This window comes from Eschrichtius robustus, chromosome 3 (genome assembly GCF_028021215.1).
Source record: "Eschrichtius robustus isolate mEscRob2 chromosome 3, mEscRob2.pri, whole genome shotgun sequence".
In the NCBI taxonomy this organism is placed as follows: domain Eukaryota; kingdom Metazoa; phylum Chordata; class Mammalia; order Artiodactyla; family Eschrichtiidae; genus Eschrichtius; species Eschrichtius robustus.
Genome location: NC_090826.1, coordinates 150,540,106 through 150,552,462, shown reverse-complemented (window position 1 = coordinate 150,552,462; position 12,357 = coordinate 150,540,106). Strand labels below are relative to the sequence as shown.

General features: G+C 45.0%; 1 protein-coding gene across 7 annotated transcripts in view; it reads left to right on the top strand.

The window, feature by feature from the left end:
- The window catches only part of HHAT (hedgehog acyltransferase), a 353,787-nt gene that overhangs the window by 75,010 nt on the left and 266,420 nt on the right, over positions 1–12,357 (top strand). For 5 of the 7 annotated variants that reach the window (XM_068538433.1, XM_068538437.1, XM_068538435.1 and 2 more), the window contains 2 exons: positions 3,398–3,592; positions 6,060–6,278. In XM_068538433.1, coding sequence (XP_068394534.1) covers positions 3,398–3,592; positions 6,060–6,278 — 414 coding nt within the window. The remainder of the gene's footprint in view (positions 1–3,397; positions 3,593–6,059; positions 6,279–12,357) is intronic. The other 2 variants (XM_068538438.1, XM_068538436.1) reach the window with 1 other exon arrangement.

Genomic DNA, 12,357 nt, shown 5'->3' with positions numbered 1-12,357 from the left:
TTGCAATGTCACCATCCTGGTTGTGATATATTCTGGCTTTGCAAAATGTTACCATAGGGGGAAATTGGGTAAAGTGTCCATGGGATCTCTCTGTGTTATTTCTTATAACTGCAGGTGAGTCTACAACTGTCTCAATAAAAATCTCAATTAAAAAAAAAAGCATCATATAAAAGTAATACTTGATTAGAATTAAAATCTCTAAATTAGAAACATCACAGCCCAACATTAAATTAAGATTGTTTTATTTGTACATGTTACTTGATCAACATGATTCTTTGTGCCTCATTTCAAGTGAACAGCAGTTTCCAATCGTAATCGTCATTTGAACCTCTTAAATGAATTGGGCTATTCTGACTTTTAGGCAGATCTTTAATCAATTAATTAATTAAAATTAACTAATTGGTTTAAATTAATTAATTATATTGGCCGCGCTGCCCGGCTTGTGGGATCTTAGTTCCCCGACCAGGGATTGAACCCAGGCTCTCAGCAGTGAAAGCACGGAGTCCTCACCACTGGACTGCCAGGGAATTCCCTAGGCAGATTTTTAAATCTTGAACTTGACATAGATTATGTCTGTGACCAAAACTGTGCGTATCTGCCCAGATTGCCCTGAGAACTTGCAGAAAAAGTTTTTAAAGCCCTTCTAGTGATGAAACAGAAGTATTGTTTTGGAATAAAACATAACACGCTTTCTTTTTCAGTTTAGAAAAGTTAAAAGATTCCTGGCATATTTGATGTCAGAGGCTCAATATCTGATATTTAAGCATTTTTGCTAAAGAGGTGGACACAAGTTTGATAAATTAAATACATAAGCACTTTTGGAGTAGAAATAGGTGGGACAGGGCTGTCTTTAGGCCTTTGCATATGAAAATGGTCTTTGAAACACTTGGGCAAAGCCCTCCTCCACCTCAGAGCAGCAGACCTTCTATGCTGCTGCCTGCACTGCTAGGCAGTGTCACATTTCTACTTCTCGCCCTCTCTGCCCTGCTTCTTGCTGGTCTAGGCAGGCGTGTGTGTGTGTGTGTGTGTGTGTGTGTGTGTGTGTGTGTGTGTGGTAGGGGGGGATAGCGGTTGGAGGAGGTGTGCCCTAAGGGCTGCATTGATAGTGGGGGACTGTTCCTCTGATGCCAGTCAGAGAACAAGGCATGGAAGACTAATCATGCTGTATCAGCATCTTAGTGGTGTTTTCAAGGATGGGATTCCAATTGCATTCACTTTATAGAATGAAAAAAATCAATATGTTAGTCGGGTTCTAATTTATGTTTTAAAATAGGTGATTATTTTTTGCATTGTTCACATCTTTCCCTTTTTATCACCTGCTCGCTGTGAATGTGTATAGCGGAGTTGTCTTTGCCCATTGGGGAGGATTAGTGGGTAATAGAAGGGATAGCAGAGAATATGAGGTTCACGTGGGTGCATTTTCTATGATGTCTTAGAGAAAATTAGACGTTGTCTGCCTGTACTCTTCGGCAGGAGGAAGGTGGTGAGGGATGAGAGTATAGGACAACCTTGTGTGCCCCCATGGTATCATTTGTGAGCACAGGTAAATTCATCAGAGAATCTCTGGAGCAGATGGGGTTTGCACAGCACTATTAAGTAGTTCCTGAAGGTTCCTCCAACTTTTTCAAGTTGAAGCAGCTTAAGTCTGTGGTTAAGTTCCCAAATGAATCCCAACAAACAGGCTTTTTCCAAGTGGATCAAATAGCACTCAATAAAAATGTAGCTGTGTTATGTGTATATGTATGTAGCCATGCACACATGGAAAAAGATTCCAAGTGGTAAATGCTGTAGATCAAGTTGAAAAAGACACCCCTTCCCTTTTTTCGTTCATTAGAACTACTTCTTAAAATAGTCTCTGGTGACCTTGTTCCTTATAATTGAACTCCGTCCAGAGGTGAGTGCTTGGGGGGAAGTTTGAAGCAAATTTATGTGGCTGTTAAATGTGGGTAGTAGGATGGAAAAATAGTAAAAATGAACTGCAGATTTCTCTGATTTTCTTGGAACTTCAAAGTGGCTGACCTAGTCCCTCATTTAAAATGTTCTCTCTTAGGCTGGAGTATAAGTTTGGTAAGGAATTGTACTAAGGCAGTATTTATTTTGGGAGAGTTAGCACTGAAGGATGGGATTTACAGTGTGCAGTCCACATCTGTCTTTCCCTTAAAGAAGTCTTGTTTTCACAGGAAGACCTAATTTCAAGCAGCCCCTACTTTTCAACTCAGTGTATTCCTGGAAATCCTATTTTTGAATGCTCACCAAAAAGCCACATCATATTTTCCTATAGGAATAATAACTAGTATTTGCCTTGTCCTTCCTGTGTATGCAGACACCGTTGTAAGCATTTTACATGCATTAACTTACTTAATCCTCACGACAACCTCATTAAGTAGATACTGTTATTATCCTAATTTTGTATCTGAGAAAACCGAGGCACAGAGAGATTAAGTAAGTTGCCGAGGGTCACACAGCTAGTTAATGGGGATACCAGGATTTATTTAGGCAGTTGGACTTCAAAGCTTGAGTAATTACACCGCTAAGATATGTTGCCTCTCAAACAATGTTAAAACATTATTGTGGTTTTTTAAGTAAGGATTTACCAGCCAGATATGACCAAGAGTATATTGTAAAAGCAAAGACATGTTAATTTATCTGTTTAGTTATTCAGTGTCAATAACTATAAAACTTGATAATGAAATAGAAAAATTCTCTCCTAAAATGGGAATAAATGTATTAATTGGATTGACTATGCAAAGGCCTCAATATCACTGAAAGCAGGTAAGCTATACTTTTTCTGTGACACAAACTTGACTGTAAATAATATGCTAATGAAATAAAAATGTAATTAGAGATTTACTTGTAAGTCTCTGGTTTAAACTTTAGAAAGCCTTTTGTGGTTTGGATGGTCCAGTTTTCTCAGTAAGACTCCCGAGAAATGTGCACCAATATTTTATCTTGCCTTCGTTTGGCAGAATAGTGTACGCAGGGGCTAGTCTGCCAGGTTGGCAGCTTTTCCAACTGTCTTCAGGCTACCATAATGTCTGCTGAAAGTCAGCCATAAATCTTATTGTTGTGGGATCCAGTGGTCTGGGTGGTTTTGGCTGAAGGCAGGAAAGTGGCTCCTTTCTCTGGGTGGATCTGGTGGAGTTCTGGGGACCTGGAGGTAGGCAGCCATCACTCTGGGGTTAATGTGGAAAGTCCCTCTGAATCCTCTTTGTCTGTGTTACACTAAATCCCCAGGCCAGTGAGAACAGTTTGGTTAACGGGTCACAAGACATTACCCTCTTTTATGTAGAACCTTCAATAGCAATGCCTGTTAACTTACCCTTCTCTTTTTTCTTCCTTCCCCCCTGTTCCCCCCCACCCCCCATGTCTTTCTCACTGGGTCCCTCCCTGTCTGCAGCACAAACCCTGGATCCTCACAGCCTATGGGATGTGGGCCTGCTGGTGTGTGCTGGGGACCCAAGGCACAGCCATGGTTCTTATTCACACCACCATCTCCTTCTGTGTTGCCCAGTTCCGGTCGCTGTTCCTGTCATGGCTCTGTTCTCTCTTCCTGCTCTCTACACTGAGGCTTCAAGATGTGGAGGAAGTTAAGGTAAGAGTCTCCGTTTTACGATTGGGAAGGAGAAGGCCCCTTTGGCAATGCCTTTATCCAGGTAGATGCCTTTGTTTTCAGACAAGAGTCAATTGAGGAACTGTGGTGGCGCTCCCTCTAGTGGCCACAGGGGGTTGATGCATGTGAACCCTGGTGTTGCATTCTGCAGTGTTTTGTATCTGACTATGTCTTAGTCCTTGGAGGTTGCCCAGAGCTGACCTTGTACCTTTTCTCCCAGTTTGGGCAGGCATGGATGGTGCCAGATGTCACAGGAACAAAGGGGGAAAAAAAGCAATAATCCCCTATGCATTTAATAAAACAGTCATCTGTAGAGTGCTGCACGGTTTATAGGGAACTCTCACATTCCTTATCTCATCAGAAGCCCACGATAGTCCCTGAACAGATAAGGCAGGTATTTTCCTTGCACAGAACATCTTGGGAAGCTTTTGATATTCTTTCTTTAGTCATGTGGAACTGGACTTCCCGTGGTGTCTTTATTCTTGTTCATTTGTTCACTCATTCGTTCACCTTTTCATTGATTTAAGTGATGGCACTTAGAATTGGTGAGCCCTGGATCTGCACAGTCATGGGAAAGAATGCGACGGGAAGGATGAGCCAGTGGTTTTCTAGTCTCTTCTATTCACTGTCTCTCCTGCTCTTGAAACTGGAGGTGGTGTTTAACCTCTGAGTCTTAATTTCGTCATTTGGAAAATGGAGGTAATAGCTGCTCTGCCTTCCTCATAGAGTTGTTCTAAGGATCCAACAAGATAATACATGTTAAGCAATTTTGTAAAAATGGTAGCATTTTGAAAATTCAAGAATTCTTGCTGTTGTTAGGCTACCTTAATTTTTCTTCACTCTTACCAATGGACTGGAGCGAATACTTCAAGCACTTGTCTCAGAACGTGGACTTAAGAGAAAAAGTAGGGTAGCATAGCGTCTCTCTCCTAACAAAGATACGTAACTTCCCAGAATGATTAAACTAGGTGATCACTTAAATAAGTGTGCTTAAAAATAGATTTGCGATAAAAATAAAAACAAATTCACACCTAACTTTTGGGGGACCTGGCAAATGTTCAAAGACGGTCTCCAGTTGTAATTATCCTTTAATTGGTGACTGTTAGCATCAGTTATGGGTGTTGGTGGTAAATAAGTATTCCATTTGTTATGTAAGCTGGTGGTGTGAAAAATATTGCTGAAGGGGAGAGAGCAAATGACCAGAAACTAGTTGCCCTGGGTTTCCATACTTTCACACATGCAGTTTTCTTGGTTTTTCTTGGTGGCTGCTGAAGTCCTGGACGTGGACTAGAAACTCTGTTCGGTACTTAGTTTTTCAGTGTAAAGCCTTAAAAGACCCTCATGGATCAAGTGAACAACTCTTTCCTTTGTCCCAATTTTATTTCTTGTATCTATTTCCATAACCTGTCTTCTCATTAAAAAAGCAATACATATGTATTATAGAAAATGTGGAAAATATAGAAAAATATAAGGATTATAAAATGATCCATAATTTTATTCCCCCAATATTAAGATTTTACCACATTTGCTCTTAGTCTTTTGTTCCATACCTAATTTTGTACGTGCTTGTTATTATTTCATGCTGTGTTGTAATTATACTTTTACATACCTATCTCCGGTATGAGAATTTAGGTACATTGAGGGCAGGGACTATTTCTTTTGACGATGTTTCTCTAAAACTTATTTGGAAAATAGTCTTCAACTACATGTGGAGCCAAATTAATGATAGAAGAACAGAAGGAAAGATATGCTGAACACATAAATCCCACGTGACATTTCCAGATACACCCCATTTTATTGCACTTTGCGGATATTGCATTTTTTTTTAACAAATTGAAGGTTTGTGGCAACCCTGCGTTGTCAGATGATCAACAGCATTGTTTCTTTTTTTCAGCGATAAAGTATTTTTAAATTAAGGTATGTTCTTTGTCTTTTTAGACATAATGCTGTTGCACAGTTTAATAGACTACAGTATAGTGTAAACATAACTTTTATGTGCACTGGGAAAGCAAAAAAATTGTGACTCATTTTATTGCGGTGTTCGCTTTAATGCGGTGGTCTGGAACTGAACCTGCAGTACCCTGAGGTCTGCCTGTATAAGTATCTCTTTGTCTTCAGAGTTGTTGAAGGAGCTGTTAGAGTACCCACTGGATGTAGCTGATCTCCATGCTGTCCGCTGGTGTATCTGACAGATGCATATCTGGGAAAACCTTCACTCTGTGTTGCATCAGGCTTAATGCGAAGCTTCTGGCTGATGTTAGGGACACTCTCCTGCCCGTTGCTCATTAATTGCTTGTTTTGATGATCGATGATGTTTACCTGCTGTTCAGTGCTTCTCGACTCCCTGGATGGGACAGCTGCTCTGCCCGTGGAAGAGATCTCCTTCCTGGGAGACTGGATGACGTCCCTCCTTGACACTCAAGGTTGTTGTCTCCTTGTGACTTTGCAGAGAGGGTGGTACCAGACGGAAAATGAGTACTACTTGCTGCAGTTCACACTGACCGTTCGCTGCCTGTACTACACCAGCTTCAGCCTGGAGCTCTGCTGGCAGCAGCAGCCGCCGGCTGAGCGCACATTCTGCTCCTTTCCCTGGATGGTGGCCTATGTCTTCTACTACCCAGTCTTCCACAACGGGCCCATCCTCAGCTTCCCGGAGTTCATCGCACAGGTGAGAGCCTTTCGGGGATTGGATGGGTGTTTCTGCAGATGATGCTTCTGTCTTTGCTGCTGTGGTCATCCGTGAGTCTTTTCATACAGGGGCGCCCACAAGTTTAGAACACACATTATTGTCATGATTTCTGATCATAAATGAAATACTTCGGGGAAATAAGCCTTCAAAATAAAGGTCAGCATATCTCTTGTGCATGTTGGTTGTAGGAGCTCCCACCCGGATTCTCTGTGGACTGTGGCAGCCAGAAATAATAACTGGGCACAGCCAGGAACTTGGGGGTAGGCATCCCCTGCAGGGCAGTCCCAGAGAAAGAAAACTGGCTTCTCATGGTATTACTTGGAAAGTGGAAGGAGAAACTGGCTGAGCTCTTAGCTGGCAAATAATAGGTGCCCTTTTATTTTCACAAACTGCTTCTGAAATAGCTCTGCCGTGGCCTGGGAATTGTTCAGGGCGATCTGGATGGGATGACAGAGTGGAGTTGAAGAGGGTTTGAAAGCAATGGTGTGTTTTCGGGTCTGGGTGCCTGTTTCTGCCCAGGATCTCGCCTGCCTACTTCTGGACGGCAGCCTTGTCTGGACAGCGGCCTTGTCTGAAGCTCATGGGAAGCCACCTTCGTCATTGCCACCTCACTTTTCCTCCTAGTTCGGATTTTTTTCCTCATTCCACAGCTAGCCTCGTGGAACACGTGTACTAAGTTAATTCACCTAAAGTGTGAGTAATCAATTGATGATCCCTAAAAACAGTGTTTCTCAAAGGACATTCCTGCCTCCCTCCCCCCAACAAAACAGTCCCCATGGAGGTGAGAACAATAACACGTGTGCACACACAGTGCACACATGAGCAAGCACACACATGTACACATGTGCACACACACTGGGGCCTGGACACGTAGTTCGAAGAGCAGGGCCAGCAGCAGTGTTTGACATTTCCGGAGGGCAACCCGAAAGGTGCCCCCTGCACAAATAGGAGGGTTCTTAGAAATCCCTTATTTTGTCTTAAAAATTTCACTGAGTTACACATTGTACTCAGAAGTATATTTCTGCATTATAACAGTAACTTAATGTTTAAAAATTGCCAGTTAAATCATTGAATGTTTTCCCCTCTGCAAATCTTTAAGTGAAATTGATATTCTAGGCAGATGTATGTTTAGTATGTGGTTTCTCATACCTCAGTTTGGGTTACCTAAGATCGTTCTTTTGCCGTGAAGGAATTTAAAATCTGTGTTTGAAAATCATGGTTAAAATTGTTGTGTAAAAGAAAGAGGTGGTTTAGTGATGACAGCTGATCTTCTAACTCAGAGATTCTCAAAGTGTGGTCCCTGGACCAGCAGCTACAGTATCACCTGGGAAGTTGTCAGAAATGCACATTCTCAGGCCCCACCCCAGACCTAATGAATCAGGAACCGGGGCAGCGTGGTCCACCCAGCAGCGTGGTCCTGATGCTGTTAGAGGTAGAGAACCACTATCCGAAGTTCTTAGAAGAGCAGGGGGTGGGGTGAGGGTGGGGTAGATCCAAGGTAGGGTGGGTTCAGGTCCTCCGAATTTTGTCTTCTTTACAACCTCCTTGCCACTGTAAGTTTTTAATTCTAACATTGCAGTCAATAACTTTTGGACTAAACATCCACAAGCACACCCCCACCCCTCTCTTGAAGGCAGATAATTCTCAGAGAAACATAGACTAAACCCATTAAGAGGAAACAAATTGGGACTTCCCTGGTGGCGCAGTGGTTAAGAATCCGCCTGCCAGTGCAGGGGACACGAGTTCGAGCCCTGGTCCGGGAAGATCCCACATGCCGTGGAGCAACTAAGCCCGTGTGCCACGACTACTGAGCCTGCGCTCTAGAGCCCGCGAGCCGCAACTACTGAGCCCGCGAGCCACAACTACTGAGCCCGCGTGCCACAACTACTGAGCCCGCGTGCCTAGAGCCCGTGTTCCGCAACAAGAGAAGCCTCCTCAATGAGAAGCCTGCGCACTGCAACGAAGAGTAGCCCCCGCTCGCCGCAACTAGAGGAAGCCAGCGCGCAGCAACGAAGACCCAATGCAGCCAAAAATTAAATAAATAAATTTGTATATATAAAAAAAGAGGAAACAAATTATTTTCCTAACTGCCTCTTATCCATTAAGGAGCTTAGCCCTATGGGATCTGTACTTTGTTGTTAGGCAAATCATCATTCTTCTTAGTTCTCGTCTGTCGTCTCCTTTCTGATTGTACCCTGTAGGGTCTTGGGGGAATATGAGAGGCGTGTCTCAGGGTCCTGAATATGTTACACAGAGGCGAGCTTTGAGACTGTCGCTCACCTAAATCCTTAGCCAAAGGCTCTTGCTCTCGAGTTTCAGCCTGGGGAAATGAAGGGGTTTCTCCCAGTAGGGAGTCAGGTCTGGAGACTGCAGGTAGCATCTATGTCCCCTCTCTCTGTTTCTTTTACCCCTTTCAAAATGGTAGCAATTGCCGAAAGCAGGGAACTCAAATAGGCAAGTTGAAACCTTTCTCTATGGTCTGAGAAGATTCATAGAAAAGTCAGTCTAGACAAGGCAAAATGTTTAATAAGCTACAGGGCAATAAAAACAAGCCAGGTGGTTTCTGCAGTTGCTGGGGGTGTCTATGGGGCAGTTAACCTCCTATGAGAAAAATGGGTCTAAAAGGAGAGCAGTTAAACTAGGGAGCTAATCTAGTAGTGAAAGGGCTCCTTCAGAGAAGCCGGGAGGGGGCAGAAGAAAGCCAACTGGAAGAGCTTGTAAGTAAGGTTTGCTCTGAACGAGTGCTTGTGTGAATGAATAAATGTAATAGGAAATGGTAGTATTGAAATTTTGGCTCTTAGCTTCTCAGGTCAACGCTCACAAACTCTAAAGAGCAGGCAGAGACTTGCCACCAGGGGGCGGCAGAGCCTCACCGTGGAGACGAACCCAGCTGGGCAAACCACAGTCCATAAATTTACAGTACTAGGTCCACCCTGGGAGAATGTTCTCTTTCACCCAGTTTGTTTTTTTTTTTTAGTGTGTAAATTTGCATATCCAAGATGAGGCAAGTATAGAAGAGGTGCCTCTGTAACGTATGGCATGTGAAATTTGTACACATCAATCATGAACAGGGGAAAATGTGCCTGTCAACAGGCCTCAGTGCCTTAACTTGAAGGCCATCTCTGATGGCATTTGGAGTTTCAGGAATATGGGCCCCGTTTATTTTTCTCCCAGGGTTCTATGGAACTCAAGATACGGAGCCGGGGGCGAGGTCGGGGGACAGGGTCGGGGAGGTCTAGGGAAAGGCAGGAAATGCTGTTTATTTGCTGAGCTTGGAGCCTGGGGCCACCACATCTTAACTCTGAGCAGGTTGAATCATGCAGTGAGGGAGGAGCTGATATGGGGGAGGACGGTGAGCCTGGGTGTGGGAGGACCAGGGGGCTTTTCCTGGCTGAGGGCTGTGCTCCTGCCCCGAGGGGAAGAGCCAGCGCTCAAATAGGGAGCTAGGTTGGTGGTTAAGAGCAAAGACTCTTGCGCCCAATCCTGTTGTTACAGGGTTTGAATCGCTGCTCTGCTTTGGCGAGAGCTTTTGGTGACTCACCTTACTTGTGACTCAGTTTCCTTATCAATGAAATGGGAAAAGTAATAATACCTCCCTCATAGGGTTGTTATAAGGATTAAATGATTTTGTATAGATAGTGGAGCTTGACATCTAACACTATGAGGTGTTAACTGTTACTATTATTGTTGTTATTGTTATCCAAAAGCGGGGGCATTTCTGGGGTAAGCTGTTGGAGGAGGGCATTGAAAGGATGTGACCACCGGTTGACCCGCAGTCTGGACCTGGGCAGTTGGAGGCTCCTCACCCCTCCCCTGCCCTTGGAATATACGTTCTGCCTGCCATTCCCACACTAGGAGCCATTTCAGGGACATAGCCTTGACCTTGAAAGAGGAAGGTGTTGTTGAGACCATCTGGACTGACTATGTGACTAAACCCAGGTAAGGCCTCTATTTAAACTTTAAAATTCTGGCCGGTGGATGCAGAGATCTACTTGCCTTTCAGCGCCCAACACAAGGCTCATCTGTAAGCTCCCTTGCTTATTAAACCTGCCACCTGCCAATCCGGAATGGTCTGGCTGTTTCTTTGGTCTCTCCTTGCCCTCTGTGTACAAGGGGCCAGTTTCAGATTTCACCCAGGGACGCTCCCGAGGGTGAGAACTAACATAAGTTTATGCCAGAACCGAGGCCCTGGGTGTCCAGGCTGATAGGTGAGGGCAGCAGCAGGGGCCATTCTGGGCAGGGACCATCCTTGATCTTAGAGGAGGCCAGCGGAAGACAGATGCAGGCAGTGGCTGCAGGTGCAGGGGAGGGCCCAGCCCCTGAAGGACCAGGGCTGGCAGTCAGTGTCCCAGAGAAACCACTCAGGGTATGGGGCGGGCTCTGGTTCTAGGGCGCATCTGGAACGATGCCAACTGTGAGAAGTAACCCTAACCGAGCACTTACTCCTAACCAGGCTTTCCATGTTCTGATGCCTTTCATCCTGGCAACAACCCCAGGGGAGAGGCCCTGTCATTACTCCCACTTCACAGATGGTAACGCAGAGGCAAGGACCGGCTAACGCAATGCGCGTTGGGGTGGGAGGGACAAAGACCAGACAGAGCCTTGTCACCAGCTCGGTGAGCCTCACAGGAGTTGGAGGGAGGAAGCAGTGTGGCCTCGTGGACGTGCGGGTCTGGAGGCTCAAGCTGGCCAGACCAGGTCCCAGTCCTGTGGCAGCTACACCGACTGCAGTCCCCACTTGCTGTTCTGCCAGAGACCACTCGGTACTACCGGCCTTGGTCTGGATGCTGGGGAGGGGCAGTGAGGGTCTGATTAGGGAACGATTTCCTGGGAGTAGGGGTTCGGTCTATGACCCTGGGCTGGAGAGAAGCTCCCGCGTTACAAAGGAACAAGACTCGGGCTACAGTGCCCTTGGCCCAAGCATGGAGGTTGGAGCAGAGGTAACTCAGTTGAACAGTTGCCTCTGGGGAAGGCTTCTGTTTGGTGCTCTCCAACATGGGTATTATTCGTATGTGAAAGAAAAGAACCTTTCATCTTTGAGAACGGTCATCTTTAATCATTAGAATATCTTTGAAGGGCTTCGATATTCCTTTTTATGCAATTTGCATGAAATGAGGTTTTAAAATATAACGTGTTTTAAAATGCACTTCGCAGATGAGTTAGTGTGTAATTTTTAGGGGAGCCTTAACTAAAAATTCCCATTGACGGCAGTTGCCAGTGGTCTTAAGATTGGCACTCCCCTCAGTTTGAAATATCTCAAGTGAAACGCTTTGCATGCAGAGGTTGAATAGTGAGCAACTCTGCTCATTAGGTGAGCTGTGTATGGTGTGTCTTTTCCTCCTGCTGAATTGACAAGGGGCAAATATAAATGGGCTGTAATAACAGTACAACTCTGCAGAAAGACTAATAACCATGTTTTTAAGTAAAAGCAAAGAGAATGAAAAATCGGATTGTTTTCCTTCTGCTGTGTTTACTTGTGCAGTTAAGGAATAGACGTTTCTCTTACTCTGAATGGGGAGGCATCCAGCATCAAAAAGGGAGGATTGCAGAGAAAAGCCCAGCCCTTCTGGTCCAGTGGTGACACATAAGTATGCCTTGTTAAACCTGGAGAGCAAGTTTGGCCCTGGGGAAAGTAGGAAAGTCATTATTGGGAAGCCAGTCAGTCACAAAATGCACCTCATGTTTCTTCTTAATTACAGATACTCGTGTCATTTTAGACTGTGCATTGTTTGGGGAAGGAAAGGAGGGCCTCTGGACTGACCTTGAAATGTGGTGGCCTGGAGCTGGAGGTGATTGGACAGACTTATTTTCCTGATTGCCTGGCGTGGCTGTTTGTTCTGATCTCACAGTGGCTTCCCTCCCGTCTAGACGCTTCTCTCCCTGGGACGGGGCTGCACACCCAGTGATGCTCCAAGGCCTCGGGTGCAGGTCTGGTCTTCAGGGGACCTGAGCTTGGGGTTAGGCAACTGCTCAGGGTCCTGCAGGCCATGTGCGTAGTTGCTTATTTGGGAACCCTGGAGACAGTTGTGCAAAGATTGTCTTTTGTCAACACTGCTTT